The sequence below is a fragment of the Cotesia glomerata genome, linkage group LG5, assembly GCF_020080835.1.
Source record: "Cotesia glomerata isolate CgM1 linkage group LG5, MPM_Cglom_v2.3, whole genome shotgun sequence".
Lineage (NCBI taxonomy): Eukaryota > Metazoa > Arthropoda > Insecta > Hymenoptera > Braconidae > Cotesia > Cotesia glomerata.
The window spans coordinates 11379805-11399484 of record NC_058162.1 but is presented as its reverse complement, the minus strand read 5'-3'; the positions used below and the strand labels follow the sequence as shown (position 1 = coordinate 11399484).

The 19680-nt window shown below is 28.4% G+C and overlaps 2 protein-coding genes across 9 annotated transcripts; one reads left to right on the top strand and one right to left on the bottom strand.

Moving 5' to 3' along the window:
• Positions 1 to 1302: 1302 nt before the first annotated feature.
• LOC123264657 lies at positions 1303 to 9683 on the bottom strand. Of its 7 annotated transcripts, XM_044728073.1 has the most exons (4): positions 8035 to 8159; positions 7538 to 7559; positions 2361 to 3097; positions 1303 to 1509 (listed from the first exon to the last, which is right to left on the bottom strand). In XM_044728073.1, exons 1-3 carry the CDS (start codon positions 8041 to 8043, stop codon positions 2418 to 2420), a joined length of 711 nt encoding a protein of 236 aa, XP_044584008.1. In that variant the 5' UTR covers positions 8044 to 8159; the 3' UTR covers positions 1303 to 1509; positions 2361 to 2417. The 7 variants fall into 7 exon arrangements, 1 of the variants encoding a protein (XP_044584008.1); XR_006509383.1 differs by lacking the exons at positions 7538 to 7559; positions 8035 to 8159 and adding an exon at positions 9660 to 9683; XR_006509379.1 differs by lacking the exons at positions 7538 to 7559; positions 8035 to 8159 and adding an exon at positions 8191 to 8616.
• Positions 8751 to 19569, top strand: LOC123264612 (N-acetylneuraminate 9-O-acetyltransferase). 2 transcript variants are annotated; one of them, XM_044727982.1, is made up of 11 exons: positions 8751 to 8837; positions 8956 to 9096; positions 9172 to 9268; positions 9352 to 9610; positions 14452 to 14712; positions 14784 to 15241; positions 15332 to 15653; positions 18216 to 18455; positions 18555 to 18845; positions 18915 to 19133; positions 19200 to 19569. In XM_044727982.1, the coding sequence occupies exons 2-11, from the start codon at positions 8982 to 8984 to the stop codon at positions 19323 to 19325; spliced, it is 2388 nt and encodes a 795-aa protein (XP_044583917.1). In that variant the 5' UTR covers positions 8751 to 8837; positions 8956 to 8981; the 3' UTR covers positions 19326 to 19569. The 2 variants fall into 2 exon arrangements, with proteins under 2 accessions (XP_044583917.1, XP_044583915.1); XM_044727980.1 differs by lacking the exon at positions 8751 to 8837 and having other exon boundaries at positions 8844 to 9096.
• The last annotated feature ends 111 nt before the right edge of the window (positions 19570 to 19680 follow it).

Sequence of the window (19680 nt, the reverse complement as noted above, 5' to 3'; positions counted from 1 at the left end):
TGTAACTACTAGGGATGGGCGATGTTAGCAAAAAAAATCGACATCGGACTATCGATTTTCGAAATTTTTCACCATCGAACCATCGATGTTTTGAGAAAAACATCGAAACATCGATTGTAGACATCGATGTTGAAAATGCGCGCGAAAATTCGAAAAAATTATACTTATTACCAAATTTGGCGTAAAAAGAAATAATTTTTAATTATTTTAATTATTATTGCCCTTACACCCTCAAAATTTTGACTAAAATCCAAAAAACCCTAAATAAGGCAAAAAATTGCGAAAAACTGCAGCCACAGCGATGAATAAAATTTTTTGGACCTATATCAAGCATGATTTTTATATATTTCAATTCACTGAATCTGAATTTGAACGTTAATTAGTCCGTTGAGCCGTCAAAATTTGAAAAAATAGCAAAAAACTAAAAAAAATGACAATAAATCATGAAAAATCGAAATTATCAACATAAAAAAATTTTTTGGATTCAGATTGAGTATGATTAAAATTCAAAAAAATCTCAAAAACCAAAAAAATCGGGAAAATTAAAGTTATAAATAAGAGAAAAAAATCTATCAAACACTGTGTAGGTCATTTAAAGATTAAAAAAATTCGATACAATCAAACGACAGACTGAAATTCGAAAATATGGTTATTTCGTTATTTTTGAATTCTAAGATCATATTCCAGCTATGAAAATGCACTTGCAAGTCATTAACAATTGTGTTTAATAGATTTTTTTTCCCATATTTATAACTGTAATTTTTACGATTTTTTTTTGGGTATTTTCAGATTTTTTTTTTAATTTTTAGCGCGCGCTAAAAAATTTCTAGTAGAAATTTATTTCGATGTCGATGGTTCATTATTCTACATCGACCATCGATGTTCCGATTCCAAAAAAAATCGACCAAAAAAATCGATGTTTCCCGGAAAAAACATCGATAGTCGAAACATCGATGTATATCGCCCATCCCTAGTAACTACACTTCTCCCTGAGAACTTTAACTGAGCACTTGCTGTAGCTGAAACCACCGAATAAAATCAAGCTCTTCATTAATTATTGTTTATCATTTAAAACAGTCCATCTAACAAAAGTTTTCCTTTTTCTTCAACTTAATCCAACAGATTTCATTATCAAAAGCTGAATTAATAAACAACAATAAATTTAAATAGATCCCGCGTGACTAAAACTCACACCTCTGTCCAGAAGGAGGCAGTACAAGCAATCTAGTGACCTTGCTGGATATAACATAACTTTCTCTAGTAATTTATTAAGGGAGGGGTAAGGGTTTCAGCGTAAAAAAAAACACTTTTTTTGTGATTTTTTATCTCAAATCTCGATTGAGCAATTTTATTCAAACCTTCTATACATTATTGAGCATAGTTTTGACTATGTTCTGTAAATTTTTCATGCAAAAATATTAAACCATTAGCCCGTGACAGAGCTTCCCCCCGGACGTCTTGAAAAAAAAAACAATTTGCGGTGTTCACTGTAACTCGGCCGGAAATTATCTGAAAATGAAAAACCATAAAAATTTAGTTAAATTATAAACAAATCTTCCCCCCAACGTTCTCTGATTATTTTTTTTTTAATTTAAAAATTTTTGGCGGCTATCTAAAGTGTGAACCGTTATTTTCGACTAAAATTTCCGCCATTTTGTGGGTGGGAAACACCCTTAATTTTAAAAAAAAAATTTTTACTAAACGTAGGGGGGAGGTATTTTATATGAAGAAAATGTGTACAAAGTTTGAAATGAATCGGTCGAGTAGTTTTCAAATGGCAGTGAACACGGACTTTGAAAAAGTAGTTTTGAGAAAAACGCGTTTAACCCTTCAGCACTCTCGCTATGAGATTTTCTCTCACGCTCATCAATAACTCAAATTTTCTTTCAAATTTCAAATGAAATGACTATGTGATTTTTTTTCTATCTGTCAAAAAATTAATATTATTTCAGATTGCAATATTATTATTTTAATTGTTCTATACTATAAAAAAATAAAATAAATTTTATTAACTCTGTGAGATATTTTCTCATCGCAATAGTAAAGTAGGGGGGTCAGAATTTAAAAAATCGGGTCTGATCGGTATAGTTCGGAGGTTCCCGTAAGAGTGCATTTGTGTTTGGATGTATTATTATTAAATATTATTTTTAAATAAGTCAATTTTTTTTTGTTTTAAGAAATTTATTTTATTTAAGATTTTTTAAATTAAAGGGACTATAAGCATGCGTGCGCTTCCACATAAGGCGTGAGAGTTTTTCTCATCGCGCGAGTAATGATAGTCAATCGTTTTGCGAGAGTGCTGAAGAGTTAAAGTTTATGAAGCAAAAAAGTGAAGAAAAAAAATTTTTTTTTAAACTTACACAGAATCATCAATTCCAGCTCCATACAGCACACATCCTTCAGCATTGTCGATGTCTTCAGCCTGTTTTTTTTTCAAGTCTTCGTTTTATTCTGGCTTCTTTGCTCTGCTGCACAGCTTGGAACTCGGCCCTATCAATGTGATTGCTGTCCGTAGATGATGCATACTCGTGAGCGCTTGGGCCGACACTGACGTCCATGTCAGACAGAAAAGTTAGAAGAGCACCAGCACCTTCATTGAATGTGCATGCAGCTACATAAAATGCAAATTTAACAGAAACGGTCAAAGTGTTTGACTCCGAATTTGCACGTGTTAGCTGTTTTTCTTCGTCTGCGGCGGAGACAAGAAATTTCTCAGCAGTCGTTTCGATGCTGCAGCAAATAGATTTCATGAGATCCAAATAAGATTGTTTTGATAAAAAACTACTTGCTATGTCCATGAGCCCGCAAAATTTATTGCAGCCTGCTAAATCCAAACCTAATGTACGCATTACAAAGGCAAAACGAGTGTTAATTTCATAGCAATGACCAGTTTTCTCACTCGACGGTATAAAGCGTGGATCACAATTTGTACATTTGACTTGGATTTGGAAGCCGAGTCCTTCTTTTTTACAGCTCTTGAACTCGATTGAACCATCACACTGAGCACATTTTACTAAACTTGCGATGGTTGAAAACACAAGCAAAAAATCTATGATTCTAAAATGTTTTTCAACATCTTCCGGTACACTAGCACTCCCTGATAAAACAGAATGATTTGATATGATAAAGAATGATTAAAAAATTAATTATTTTTAATGATTTCAAATCATGTAAATCATTTTCGAAATTTCACAATGAATCATTATGAATCATTTTGAATAATGGGAAATAGGCAGTATATGAAATGATTAAAAATGATTAAAAATTTTTAATCATTTCAAAACATTTCTAATCCTGAAATAATGTTCAAATTTTTGTCTCCAGTTATGATTAAAAATGACTCAACTAGTATTTAAATTTTTAAATCATGTGAAATCATTACTAATCCTAAAATACTTTCTGAATTTTAGTTACCAGTTATGATTGAAAATGATTCGGTCAGTATTAAAAATTTTTAATCATTTTATATCCTTTTTAATCGTAAAATAATGCTCGAATTTTTTTCGCCGGTTATGATTGACTATGATTAGGTCAGTATATGAAATTTTGAATCATTTCAAATCATTTTTAATCCTGAAATAATGCTTGAATTTTTGTTACCGGTAATGATTAAAAATGATTCAGCTAGTATTAAAAATTTTGAATCATGTTAAATCATTGCAAATCCTATAATACTTTCTGAATTTTTATTTCTAGTTATGATTGAAAATGATTCGGTGAGTATTAAAAATTTTTAATCATCCTCAATCTTTTTTAATCGTGAAAAAATGATCGAATTTAATCACTGGTTATGATTGATTATGATTCGGTTAGTATTAAAAATTTGGAATCATGTTAAATCATTGCAAATCCTAAAATACTTTCTGAATTTTTGTTACTAGTTATGATTAAAAATGATTCGGTCAGTATTAAAAATTTTTAATCATTCTAAATCTTTTTCAATCGTGAAATAATGCTCGAATTTTTTTCACTGGTTATGATTGAATATGATTTGATTAGTATTACAAAATTTATATCATGTTGAATCATTACGAATTCTAACATACTTTATACATTTTTGTCACCAATTATGGTTGAAAATAATTTCGTTAGTATTAAAAATGTGGAATCATTTAAAAAATTTTGTAATCATGAAATAATGCTAGAATGTTTGTAACCAGTTATAATTGGAAATTATTTGATTAGTATTAGAAAATTTGTGATTATGTCAAATAATTTGACATCATAAAATAATGTTTGAATTTTTGTTATCCGTCACGAGTTGAAATGATTCGGATAGTATAAAGAAGTTTTCAATAATGGTAAATTATTTCTATTGGAGAAATTTCGATTAAACGAAATGGTTTGATAAAACCACCAATGGTTAATTTATATTATTATTTTTTTTTAACGTTATAGAGTAGTGTACATCATTTTCAAAATTAATCATTCATTATTTCAAATCGTTGTTAATACTATTTTCGGCTTGGAAAATATCTGGAGACAGAGTCACTTACGATTTTATTGCGATATTCTCTCATTGTTGTACATTGTAAAAATTCGAGAGTAAATTCCGAATGAAATTTCACTTTCATAACTCGGAGTAAAACGTAAAATTTTTTTTCAACTACAAAAATTGAAAAAATAATTACAATTTGAAAAAAATTCTTTAATTAAACAAAAAAAAAAATAAAAGGCTACATTAATTTTCACACCAACAACAACTATTTCTTACTTTTATTTACCAGCCCGAATAAAAAAAATTATCTATAATTGTATATACTGATATATTAATATACATGAAAAATGGCCCGATATAAATATATATTATTGTATAGAATCACATATAATTATGTAGAATTATATGTGATTATTTCCATAGAAATGAAAAAAATTTGGCGTGCACGAGAACCGAACCACGGACCTGACGCTTGAAAAACTAATTCACTATTTTTTTTTAAAGAAGTTTATTTGCTTATGAAAATCCATTTACTAATTCACTACCTGTTTACTTATATATAAGACTTACTTATATATTGGAGTTTGTAAAAACTAGAAGTAATGCAAATCGTATACATGATCGATTTGTAGTGAACAAAATTTTTTATAAAATTTATAAATTATTAATATATATATATATGTATATATTTTATATAATGATATCTAATGGATATAATGATATATAATGAAATTTTTAAGATGCTCCATTGCTTTAAAATTTATAATTACTTTAAAAAATAAAAAAGAATAGAAGTAGAATCAGAATTAAAAGCTCTAATTTTGATGGAATTATTTGTTTAGTATATGGAGCTATATATTGCTGGAGGGCTTGGGTAATAATTTTATAACTGGACAAAATTATTAATTTCGTGAAATCCAATTTTTCTATGAGTTAAAACAGTTCCTATTTCATTATTTGATTTGCAAAATACTACAGATTAAAAAATTATTAATCATTGAGGCAATAGACCCTTAGATAAAAAAAAAAGAGAATGTTTAATTTATAGTAATCAAAAAATACCCACTGGAGTAAAAAAATTTATATGCAATTATATATGATTCATGTATAATTATACATGATTTCCGTATAAATATATATTATTATTTATAATTTTATATAATCATATATATTTTTTTTTTATATTCGGTTATTTATAATTATATTTATATTTATAATTATATAATTGTATATAATTATTAAAAAAATGTTGCATCTAATTTTGTATTATTATACATATTCATATGTAATTATGTACGACCATATGTAATTATATATAATTGTAATATAATTATATATGAGTATATACAATTATATATAAATTTTTTTTTTCAGGTCGTAGGAAAAAAGGTGTTTATTCTGTAGATCTTATATCATTAATAATCTAAATAAAATCTTCCTCGCTTTGAATTTTACTCTGAAAGGAATTAAAGGCTCAAAAATCATTATTTTTCCATTTATGCCTTTTATTTTTACAATGTATAGCATAACTTTGATGGCGAGCAATTAAAAAAAAATTTCTTACAAACCCGGGTAAAAAAAATTTTATATATTTTTACAATAATCACAAGAACATGTATAATTATATATAATATAATTTTTTGTACCCAGGAATCTTTATTTTATTAATTACATCGGTCTGAATGGCAAAAATAATTTTTTTTGTCGATCTTATGGCCCAAAACCTTTTTTAACTGCTGTAGTGTGTCCTTTTCAAAATGTATCCAACATTATATTATATTTTTTAATCCTTAAATTACACTCTGATATTAGTTCTATATAGAATCTGAATTAAATATTTTCAATCATGCAATACTTTTCAATGGTGCTACATTACTCGATTTTTTTGTCTTTTCTTACTAAGCATAAATTGAGTTATCGCAAATGAAATTTTTTGGTGCTATTAAATACTATTTAAAAATAATTATTATAGAAATTTTATCTACTGATGAGGACCTATGAAATTTTTAGTAAGTAAACATAAATATACTTTTTGTAGAGCTATATACGTTTTAATCACCTCGATAAGCTTTTATATTCAAGTTAAGTTCGTAGTTCAGTTGAGTAATTATTATGTTGAAGTCAAGTGCTACCGATTATTAGCGACAAAAAATATCCCCTCATAAATGTAATAAATTGATTGAAGAATTGATGAATAATTGTAAAGGTCTGACGAATTTAGAATAATTCCGCTTATAATTTAAACTACTAACCGCAGTCACTATGTGACTGCCGAGACGTACGGATTATGAATAAACAATCTTTGTCTCTACAACTTTTTTGACATTTTGAATTATAATACACATAATTTGGGCACTTTTGAAGTAACATTGAAAAACGATAGTGCTGTGACAGGATCAATAAGAAAAAATTTAATAGTCAATATTCCAGAACAAATTTATGGGGTCAAAAATTATTTTAAACTCCTCTAAGAAATTGATGATCACAGAAAAAAATATAAAACTGTGAAAAAACAAGAATTCTTGTCAAAACGTTTCTGATGATACCGAATATAACTATCAAAAATTGTTTTTTTAATATTGATGTACCAGTTACAAAATTGTTTTTAATCTTTCAATAATTTAGATAATAAATTTATTATCGTTGAAAAATATCCAATCGTACAAAAGGGTAAATTCAGGTTACGACCTTTCTTACGAAACCAAATTAAACTAAAGAAATCCAATTTATGATGAAAATAAATCCGATACAAAACTTAGAGTCTTTATTATATATATGGATTTATTTTTGACATATAACCGCATTTACATTTACAGAACAAAATATATAAATAAATAAACAAATGACGTTTATCGCGAAATTCGAAACTATTAATGACTACTCCTAAGACTTATTATAATAAATTAACTATTACTATAAAACATAAAACATTGAAAAAGACATAAATTCGGATCAAGACCTTCCTAATGATACTAAATTAATATAAAATAACTCATTTTATTCTATAAATGTGCTGAAAAGTAAATTTTTCTTATATTCTTTCAATTACATAGATTACATATAATTATTTGTCAATAGAAGAATGTATTGATTTTTTACCCATTTCTAATTCTTTAAAAAACTATTTATTTAAAAAAAAAAAATAATGAAAATAATTCATTGAAACATTTGAAAGTATTGAATCAATTTTAATGATAAAAATATAATTAAAAATAATTAAGAATTTTCAATCATTTCAAATCATTTTTAATCATAATTTTATGATTAAAAATGATTTAAAATTCTTAATCATTTTGAATAATTTTTAATTATATTTTTATGATTAAAAATGATTGAAAATGATTTAAAATTCTTAATCATTTCAAATAATTTTTAATTATATTTTTATGATTAAAAATGATTTAGAATGATTAACATTTTTTAATCATTTCAAATCATTTCGTTTTATCAGGGCTCGTATTTAGTTTTATTTTCTTCGCCGAAGCACTTTTGGTGGTAGCCTCATCTTTTATTTTTTTATTCGGGTTTGATCTTTTTTTTGATCGACACAAATAGGTCCTTCCACTTTGACGGTCTTCTCGCGAAATTTTACTTACTCTCGGCATTTTTGCTCAGGAAATTTTTTGAAAAAATAAAATTACAAGTGCACGGTCGAACGTCTAACCACTAACTGAAGCTCGTTTCTTTTTTTAAAATAATGTAGTGTATAATAAACATACAAATATAAAATATATCTATATGGTTTTAGTTACCTGGCTTTACTAAATGAAATATTTCTAAAACTGGATATGGGATCAGGACAATAGCAATGAATAACCTGTATACCTGCTCGACAGCTGCACTGCAATCCCAACCGCCCGTAGCTGTTAGAGTTAGAGCGTTAAAGGCCCCGAGACTAATTAAAAAATAACTTCAAGAATATTGCTTAGATCGGATTAAAATTTTGAGGACATATTCTTGAAATGTTAAACAATAAGATAAAACAAAAAAAAATCGATTTTTCGAAAGTGAAAAACCCTTACCCCGCCCTTAATTCGGAATGTTGTCAGTCTGACTAGTTGACTGCAACCCGACTAGGATACAGCCTTTGTTGCATAACCTATTCAGTAATTAATTTAATCGAATAACAATTTTGTAATTTAATTTTTCAATTATGAAATAGTTTTTTTATGATTTTTTATTTTTTAAATAAATAAGTGACATGGTGGAACATGCAATTTTTCATTATAGCCGCTAGATGACACAACAATCAATGAAATGTATGTACGAAAATCCGAAAATCAACTAATGAACGTATTTTGCCGTAAGAAAGTATCGGTTACGCATGGTTATACGTTTTAACCCTGATCATGACCGACGTTTATTATTGATTATATATTATATGCATACACCCATACATGTATGTATTTAAATAGATTAATGTTTTTATTTTTTTCTAATTCTTATGAAAATGAATTCGTATAGAATTATGTTAATAGCCATATCTAATTTTTGAAAATGCACAAAATTATTCATAGGATAGTAATCTTGAAATAAACCATTCATGACTGCTGCTGAGCATTTTATAAGTTTAGTAACCGTAGCAAGTGCAAAAAAGATTGCGGCTATTTTGGTTATTTGCTTTATTCTTTTCCATGGAATGATACATTTAATATACGGTAAATCAATTTCCAATTAATTTAATTTATTACATGTGCTAAATCATGTGTTGAAATTTTTTATTTTTTCTCTAGGTAGTGACTCCTGTAAGTGGCTGCTAAAAGAAGGTCGATATAAAGGCGATAAAGAATGGCAACCTTATGGATGCATGATTCATCATTATACGCAAACGTGAATTATTTTATTTATCGACATTTTAAGCGTTTAAAATAAACACGGATTCACGTTGTGTGAATGATATATTTATATTTTAGAGACAGCAGAAGATGTTTGCGATATTTAGCTTTCATGAGTCACAAAAATCATTTTGTATTTGTCGGAGATGCTCGGATTCACCAGTTGTATAAATCATTTATTTCCCAATTTATAGTTGATGGGAAAGGTTTCGATTCTACAGATGTTCTCCAACAATCAAATTCGAATTTTAATGATGCTAAATTAAAATTACAAGTTCAATTTTTATGGAGACCTCAATTGAATATATCAATGATCAATGATTTTCGAACTTGGATGGTAATTAATATTATAAACGATAAGATAAAATCATAAATTTATTACTTACAACAAACATTATGACTGTGAACTTAGCCGACAACCGACAATCGAAAATTTTGACAATCGATATTTCAACGAGGAAATCGATTTTTTTAAATTAAAAAAATAGCAGTTGTTCTTTTTTTGAATACTTAAAAGTACATTTATTTGTAAATGAAATATGATTTTTTTTTCGTGATGAAATTTTGAAAATAAAACTGACGAGTGCTCTAATCAACACTTTTAGATAAAATAATCTGAAATTGAGTACTAACCTTTTTTTTTAATAAATTAAGACCTGCATTTAATTATTTTTTTTGAAAAATCACTAGAACATTGGGCAAGCAATAAAAATTAAAAAAAGAAAAAATTAGGAAAAATAAAAAAATGCAGGCCTTTATTACACCCAAATCTACAACTGCATTTTTTCAGAATTCAATTTTTTTTATTTCCTACCAAATTATCAATTTTTTTCTAAATAAAAGATTCTTTTTTCGGATATATTTAGTTTACAAGCTCACTTTACTTAAACAATACATAAAATTCACTCAATTTTCGAAAAACTACACCTGCATTTTTATAAATTTAGGTTTTATTCATAAAAATTATATTTTAAACAAAAAAAGCTTTTTTTTTGTCAATTTAATTCAATATTTATCTATATATATATATATATATATATATAAGGGATTTCCACCTATGTATTGACTCATCACGATATTTCTGAAACCATCAGGGGTAGAGACTTCAAATGTAATAGGAATATTTCTTTCGCCGAGTAGAGGTCAGCTCAGAACGGATTTTACGGAATTCCACTCACAAGAAGTGTTGCTCGGGCGTTAAGAATGCAAAATTTCCGTTTTTAAACTATATAGCTCCTAAAGGCTCCAAATTTGGTAGGAATTTTCTATGTGTGATGTAGAAGTGATCTAACAGAGGATTTTATGACAACCTATCCACAACAAGGATTGCGGGGGTGTGTGCTAACAATTAAAAATTTCATTTTATAAGCTATAGCTCCTACAGACTCCGAATTTAGTAGGAATCTTTCATTTGTCAAAGGCTCTCTTAAAATTACTCAGTGGAATTTGACTGATTCCAACCAGTGCATAAGAATTTCACTCGTGAATCAGTGAAATCGACTGATTAAATCAATGAACAAAATATTTGCGCTCATTCGCGCTGTTATATGTCCACTGGTTAAATCAGTGGAAATCTACTGATTCATTAGTGAAATTGTCAAACTACAATTGTCAACTACAGTTCCTATAGACATAAAATTTGATAGACCCTCAAGAGAAACCCCACAATCCTTATAAGAAATAGAATTTAATGAATTCCGTAGTGAAATGATTTTCATTCTTTGTAGTAGCTATAGCTTGTAAAATGAAATTTTTAATTGTTAGCACGCACCCCCGCAATCCTGGTTGGGGATAGGTTGTCATAAAATCCTCTGTTAGATCACTTCTACATCACACATAGAAAATTCCTACCAAATTTGGAGCCTTTAGGAGCTATATAGTTTAAAAACGGAAATTTTGCATTTTTAAAGCCCGAGCAACACATCTCGTGAGTAGAATTTCGTAAAATCCGTTCTGAGCTGACCTCTACTCGGCGAAAGAAATATTCCTATTACATTTGAAGTCTCTACCCCTGATGGTTTCAGAAATATCGTGATGAGTCAATACATAGGTGGAAATCCCTTATATATATATATATATATATATATATATATATATATATATATATATATATATATATATATATATATATATATATATATATATATAGATAAATATTGAATTAAATTGACAAAAAAAAAGCTTTTTTTGTTTAAAATATAATTTTTATGAATAAAACCTAAATTTATAAAAATGCAGGTGTAGTTTTTCGAAAATTGAGTGAATTTTATGTATTGTTTAAGTAAAGTGAGCTTGTAAACTAAACATATCCGAAAAAAGAATCTTTTATTTAGAAAAAAATTGATAATTTGGTAGGAAATAAAAAAAATTGAATTCTGAAAAAATGCAGTTGTAGATTTGGGTGTAATAAAGGCCTGCATTTTTTTATTTTTCCTAATTTTTTCTTTTTTTCATTTTTATTGCTTGCCCAACGTTCTAGTGATTTTTCAAAAAAAATAATTAAATGCAGGTCTAAATTTACACCGGCACACAAAAAAAATTAAGTAGAATGTGCATTTGACCGGACCTACCTAAGGGTACGTATTTTGGTCCGCTGAATCCGAATTCGAGGTCAGTTTGACCCCTACACCCTCGAAATTTCTAGAAAACTTCAAAAAACCGTAAAAATGATAAAAATTGGCAGTTTTAATGATAAAAAAATTTTTCAGAACTAAACTAAACTTGATTTTCATGTATTTCGATCCGCTGAATATGAATTGAAACTTTATTGATACCACGAGCCATTTTAAATGTGAAAAAATCACACAAACTCTCGAAAATTCCGAAAAAAGTAATTTTTTTTGTTTTTTTACTCTCGTTTTTGACTTTTGAAGACTTAATTGCTTGTGCCTGTAACCAGGGCACCTCCACGTGGTGACGGTGGGCAAGAGAACCATCTGGCAGAGTCCCTGGGTTAACGACGTGTGTTTCGTCATGGCAGGTACAAGTGATAAGTACTTTACGATGCAGGGAGTCAGAGCCCCAGTATCGGCGTCTGGTCAGGGTGAGAAAGCAGGCTCGCAGGCGTCGTCATCAAGCGACTGCAGCTCTTCAGAAGTGGGAAACTTAGCTACTGGAGAGTATACTATTACAAGAAGTAATTCTCATCTGTGTAATAAAAGTCCTGATTCATTTTGTTACATTTGTGGAGAATTCAATTTGGAAAGGAATCGAAGATCGTTATCTGATAAGATCAAACAAATTTATGAAGAATGTTTTGGTCTCCAAATTACTAATTTGGATTCAGCATGGGTTCGACATGATTCATCGACTACAAATCGTATGTGGAACCCATGCTGAATCCAAATTAGTAATTTGGAGACCAAAACATTCTTCATAAATTTGTTTGATCTTATCAGATAACGATCTTCGATTCCTTTCCAAATTGAATTCTCCACAAATGTAACAAAATGAATCAGGACTTTTATTACACAGATCACACAGATGAGAATTACTTCTTGTAATAGTATATTCTCCAGTAGCCAAGTTTCCCACTTCTGAAGAGCTGCAGTCGCTTGATGACGACGCCTGCGAGCCTGCTTTCTCACCCTGACGAGACGCCGATACTGGGGCTCCGACTCCCTGCATCGTGAAGTACTTATCACTTGTACCTGCCATGACGAAACACACGCCGTTAACCCAGAGACTCTGCCAGATGGTTCTCTTGCCCACCGTCACCACGTGGAGGTGCCCTGGTTACAGGCACAAGCAATTAAGTCTTCAAAAGTCAAAAACGAGAGTAAAAAAACAAAAAAAATTACTTTTTTCGGAATTTTCGAGAGTTTGTGTGATTTTTTCACATTTAAAATGGCTCGTGGTCTCAATAAAGTTTTGATTCATATTCAGCGGATCGAAATACATGAAAATCACGCTTAGTTTAGTTCCGAAAAATTTTTTTATCATTAAAACTGCCAATTTTCATCATTTTTACGGTTTTTTGAAGTTTTCTCGAAATTTCGAGGGTGTAGGAGTCAAACTGACCTCGAATTCGAATTCAGCGGACCAAAATACGTACCCTTAGGTATGTCCGGTCAAATGCACATTCTACTTAATTTTTTTTGTGTGCCGGTATTATTAAAAAAAAAGGTTAGTACTCAATTTCAGATTTTTTTATCTAAAAGTGTTGATTAGAGCACTCGTCAAAGTTTTATTTTCAAAATTTCATCGCGAAAAAAAAATCATATTTCATTTACAAATAAATGCACTTTTAAGTATTCAAAAAAAGAACAACTGCTATTTTTTTAATTTAAAAAAATCGATTTCCTCGTTGAAATATCGATTGTCAAAATTTTCGATTGTCGGTTGTCGGCTAAGTTCACAGTCATAAAAAATTAGTCATTTTCTGCAAACTAGATATTGTCGGGTAGATTAGGATTAATCGTAATTCACGACTATACCTCATTGTTAGGGCCAGTTTTTCAAACCAATTTTTTTTTTTTATAAAAAACCTGGTTTGAAAAATTGGCATTAAGTGTCTACCTTTGAACAAAAAATAAATTTGTCGAGATTTAAACATTTTAAATTAATTTTGTCTCCATCTGATCAGATAAACACATAAGTTTTAAAAAACTTATTAAACCAAAAAAATATATAATCTACCTTTTTTAAGCTTTCAACGTATATTTATGATGTATCAAAGTATATTGGCTCTGTTGAGGCTCGTCCCGAGAATTGCGCGTATCTAGCAATCAACCAATGCAAATGTATTTATCAATTACATAAATATTAATAATTTAAATATGACGAACAATTCTTATTTTAATAATAAAAGAGTTGAAAATTTCAAACGATTTGTAATTATATTTTCGTGGATGTGTGTAGTGTTATATGAAAAAAAAAATTTTCTTAAACTATTTAACCGATCAATTCTATCAGAAGATATTATCGATGGGATGTTGATAACTACTTATTTTTCAAAATTTATAAATTCAAAGCAGTTTTTAAAACATCAAAATTTCGTCCGAATTCTAATATTTGATTTGGCTAAAAACTCTAATGTTGTTGAGTGAAGATACTTTTTGAGAAAATTCTTTTACGGGGGTAATTTATGTAATTTTACAAATAAAGTGATCTATGGTTTTATAAGAGTTAAAATTTTATCTTGGATGTATAAAAATGACACTTTACTTACGCTTTCAGAAAGAAGATGCTCCAACTATGATAATTGCCGGTTGTGGAGCTTTTGATATTCTTAACAGCAATCTAAGTGATAGTAAAAATTTATATAAAAGTTATAGCTCCGGACTTATTAAGCTTGTTCAACCGGCTGATGTATTGGCAAAGAAAGGTACCCAATTTCTTTGGATGCTGCAAGATCCCATCGTGAAAGAAAATCTACCCGCGCACTTTGCTAGTGTTGATAACAATCTTATCAATATCTGTAACAAAGCAGCTGTTGAAGTATTTTTTCAATTTTTTCTATTCTAAAATATAATAATTTTTAGTAGAATTTTTACAATAATAAATTTTAGGTATTGATACACAGTCAAACTCGTTTGTGGGAAAGTAGTAAACTCATAGGACAAGGAGTTTTGGAACAAAGTCCTGATGGATATTTATCGAGTCCACTTTCTCTTCGGCACAAAGTACAAATTTTGTTAAATACTTATTGTAACGATTATATGAACTTTGATGATGGAACTTGCTGCAGTAATCTTGAAGTTACGACTACGTTACAACTAGTTACCATTTTAATGCTTATATTTTGGACTGTAGCTGGTGCTAGTTTATGGCTTTATAAAAAAGTATGTCATAATAAATCTGAAACTTTTTATGGCCGCATTGCAACTGAAGAAGTTTCTGATATAATAGAAGATTTAAATGCATCTGAAATTACACAAAATGAAGCACCACGCCAAGATTTTTATACATTGATTACATCTTTAGCAATACTTGCATGTATTTTAGGATATTTCTACTTATGTGATAGGTATGATTATTTATATTTTATATTTATAATTCATTATTCACCAAACGAAAAGTTTTTTTTTAACTATATCTATAAACGCTTTGGTTTCAGAACAAACTTTTTTATGAAAGAAAATAAGTATTACAGTGAATTTAGCTTTTGGTTGCCGCTAGGGTATATTTTAGCTCTAGGACTTTTTTTTACGGAGGACTGTGAAAGAGGTCCTCGAGCTCTTAATCGAGAGCAAACAGATGAATGGCGTGGTTTAATGCAATCAGTTGTTCTGATATATCATGTAACAGGCGCTAAAAATGTTTTACCTATATACATGCACCTGAGATTAATTAATTCTGCTTACTTATTTCTTTCTGGATATGGACATTTTTGTTATTTTTGGCAAACAGGAGATGTTTCACTTGTACGTTTTGCAAGAGTTAGTATCCATCATTTTTATATTAGCTTATAAGTAAATTAATACTGATAAGAAATTAATTTTTTTTTTTGCGCAAAAATATCTTGTTGTATACTTACAGAGAAATGTTATGTTTTCTATTAATTAAATTAATAGTTAACACTCGTATAAGTTACAAAACTTCATTAGTTTGAAATAAACAATATAAGTTATAGCTATTCCAAAACTAGAAAACACTATAACATAGCGATACTATATTATTTATTTTAAATAATAAATTTTTAACTTCCCGCTAAGAAAATTGAAAATTTTCAAAAATCGGATTCAAAGATTGTTTTCATCAGATCTCAACGTTTTGAGGTCCTAGGAAGCTTTCCTGACTAGTTCCGCGGTGATGTCACCGTGTCTGTATGTATGTATGTATGTATGTATGTATGTATGTATGTATGTATGTGTGTGTGTGTGTGTGTGTGTGTGTGTGTGTGTGTGTATGTATGTAAATCTCACATAACTTTTGAACGGATCATCCGATTCGATCGAAATAAGCGGCGTTCTAAAGAGTTCCTTTGCCCCTAGAATTCTGATACTAATTTACAAAATTTGAGTCGATCAATTTTGAGAAATCTCAAAAATAAAATTTCCAAAAATTTGTTTTTCTAAAATATCTTTTAAACGGCTGAACCGATCAATTCCAAAAAATAATCAGCTCTTAACCTCAAAAAACCACGTCGATTGCCACCAGCCTGGTCAAAATCGGTTGATTTATTCATGAGATATCGTTGTCGAAAAAAATGTTTTTTTCAGAATTTGTATGAAATTTTTAGTCTGACCAGTTTACGCTCAAAGACTTTTCAAAGAACTTAAAAAACTGCGTTGATTGCCGTAAACCGCGAGAAAATCGGTTTATTCATTCAAAAGTTATTGCGGTTTGAAAATTCAAAAAATAGTGTTCTATAAAACTTCCATTAGCCTTTTGAGCTCGAAGAGTTCAAAAGCACAGAACAGCGATTTATTTGAGCTCGGAGAGCTCAAAATTACACAAAAATTATATTTTTGAGCTCGAAGAGCTTAAAAAATAAGTGAATTGTTGAGCACTTGGATATGGAGGTAGCGGGAAGTTGCAGGGGTGGCCTTTATGGTCAACCGTTTTCCTAATTTTTTTAAACAAATTGCGGTAACAATAATTTCAAACTTCCAATTACTACGGTATAGTGATAATACCATGATAATATACAAACAATGAAAAATTATTTTATAATCCCGAGAAAAAATATTTATATATAATTATATATATAGAAATATATATATTTATATATATATATATATATATATATATATATATTTATATATATATATATATATATATTTGTATATAAATTGGTTATATAAGATTATATATGAAAAATGGCCAAATATAATCATATATAATTATATATAACTATATATAATTATATATAACAATATTTAATTATATATTTATTACATCTAATTAATTATTGGGTCAATTTTATGGGTAGAGTATTTAATATGGTTCTACGCAATTCTCTGTAACCAATTAAAATGCAAAAAAAAATATCTAGATATAATTTTACGGATATAACACCAGCGGTCACCCATCCAACTATTAACCCTGCTCAATGCTGCTTAACTTTGGTGATGTCCGTGCGTCTTGAAGTTTCTGTCTGCTATGCTGCTGTCTTAGATGATAATAATTCTATGATCTACATAATGTATCATATGAGTTTATCATAAATATAATATACAAATTGATTTTATAATATATTTGGATAGTCATAATTAATAATTTATTTATTTTACCGAATCTCATTATAATAGAACACTTATTTAAATAATTAAATTAATAATGATTTTACTATTAGGTAGTAGCAAAGCAGACCAAAACATCTCATAGGAAATGTAACAAATTTTGTATTTCAGAATTATTTAAACGTAATTACAAACATCATTTTACACTTTTTGTGATTACCAAAAAAAAATTTTTATATATGTTAATTATATAAGCATATATAATTTATATATTATTATAATTTCAAAACACAGTAACTAACATTTAAAAATTTTTTTCAATTTTTCTTATTAAAAAAAATTTTGCCCGCCAAATTGATGAAAAATTTGATTTGTGAATAGAAAATACTTGAATATAAATATTTTTAAGAAAAAATACTTGAAATTGAGGTCTAAAAGTTATAAAAAATGCAGCAATACTAGAAAAAATCAGGTATAAAAATTTTGCAGTTACTGTGTTTTAAAATTGGGCAGCCGTATAATCCTGCATGGCTGTATATTGCTTCATATATAATTATATATAATCCTGTATACAATTCCATATATAATCATGTATGGTTATATATGATTATATATACTTGTATATAATTATATATGTGATTCCATATATAATCATATATGATTATATACAATTATATATGATTATATAGAAAAATTTTTTTCGAAAACTTTTATGACAAATTCATAACATTACTTCGAAAATCAGAAGTAATACTTTATTAATTCATCCTAAATGCATTCTCCACCATTATTTAACAAACTAAATATATTTTTTAGGTTCTCTTTCGGTTAAATTTGCTTACCGTTTTGCTCTGTCTTTTGATGAATCAACCTTACCAGTTTTATCATTTTGTACCATTGGTATCTTTTTGGTTTCTAATTGTCTACATCTTAGCTTGGTTACCACCCAGAGTGCACTCCGGAAGTTTAGCCGAATATGGCTCACGTGCATTGCTTTATTTAGCATTAAAACTTTTAGGACTCATTTTCGTTATTACTATTCTCTATATGTCTGAGGTAAGAATTGATATTAACTGATTAAATTTATTATTTTTGTAAGCAGTAATAGTGTTAAGCATAATGATGACTTTGCAAATTAAATATTTTGTTCACTAGGTTTTCTTCGAAAAAGTGTTTGTTACTAGGCCTTGGAAAGCTCTTTTTGTAACAACTGATGATGATATTCGAGAATGGTGGTCTCGTTGGAGAGTAGATAGATACAGCGTTGCTTTTGGGGTTGCATTTGGAGCAGGACTCTTAGCTTTCCAAAGAATTGATCATATTCCTGGAAATGTTTTTATTCCTTTAATAGCACTTGTTTCACTTGCAGCCTATACAATATTTACATTGTTATGTGTATCAGTTTCAGAATGCGAAGAAATTCATTCCTACATTGTATTCATACCGGTAGGGAAAAAATTATTTAACGTCTAATATTTATTTAATTAATTACCTAAAAAAATATTTTGTTTATAGATCATTGGATACATTGTATTAAGAAATTCTTCGTTTGCAGTCAGAGGAAAATATTCAGTACTTTTAGCAGGGATTGGAAAAATAAGTTTGGAAACTCTCGTTGGACAAGGGCATGTTTGGTTAGCGGCTGATACTCATGGAGTTCTTGTGCTTCTTCCAAGATTTCCAGTTCTTAATTTACTTATTACGTCTTTTATCTTCATATGTGCTAGTCATGAGGTACCCAATTAGAAATATCAATTGTATTGTTTAAAGTGTTACTAAATTTTTAATTTTCGTCCACAGATTCATGAGTTGACGCTTATTCTTGCACCATATGCAGTACCAAATGATTGGAAATTAGTGGCTCGTAATTTGTTAATATTTATTGCTGTTTTAATTCCCATTGGTATCCATGATGGAATGTTTTAATGCAGTTAAATTTGTAATAATACATTAATGACCAACTTAATAATATAAGAAGAGATTTTTCTAAGAAATATTCAAATTTTCATCACATAATGAAGCTAGAATTAGTAAAATTAGTTTGATCACACTCTAGATCAGAGCGCTGTTGATTTGAAATTTACATTCAATTTTGTATCATTGATAAATTTTTGAATTCTAAATGAGAACTCCGAAATGTATAAGATGAAAATATATTTTTTTAATATAATTGTGTTTTTCAAATTTTATAACCTATAAATGACAAGACAATTTTTTTCGATTATTTTGGTCTTTCACCATTTTTTTCCAAATTATATGTTCATTGGTATGCAAAACATTC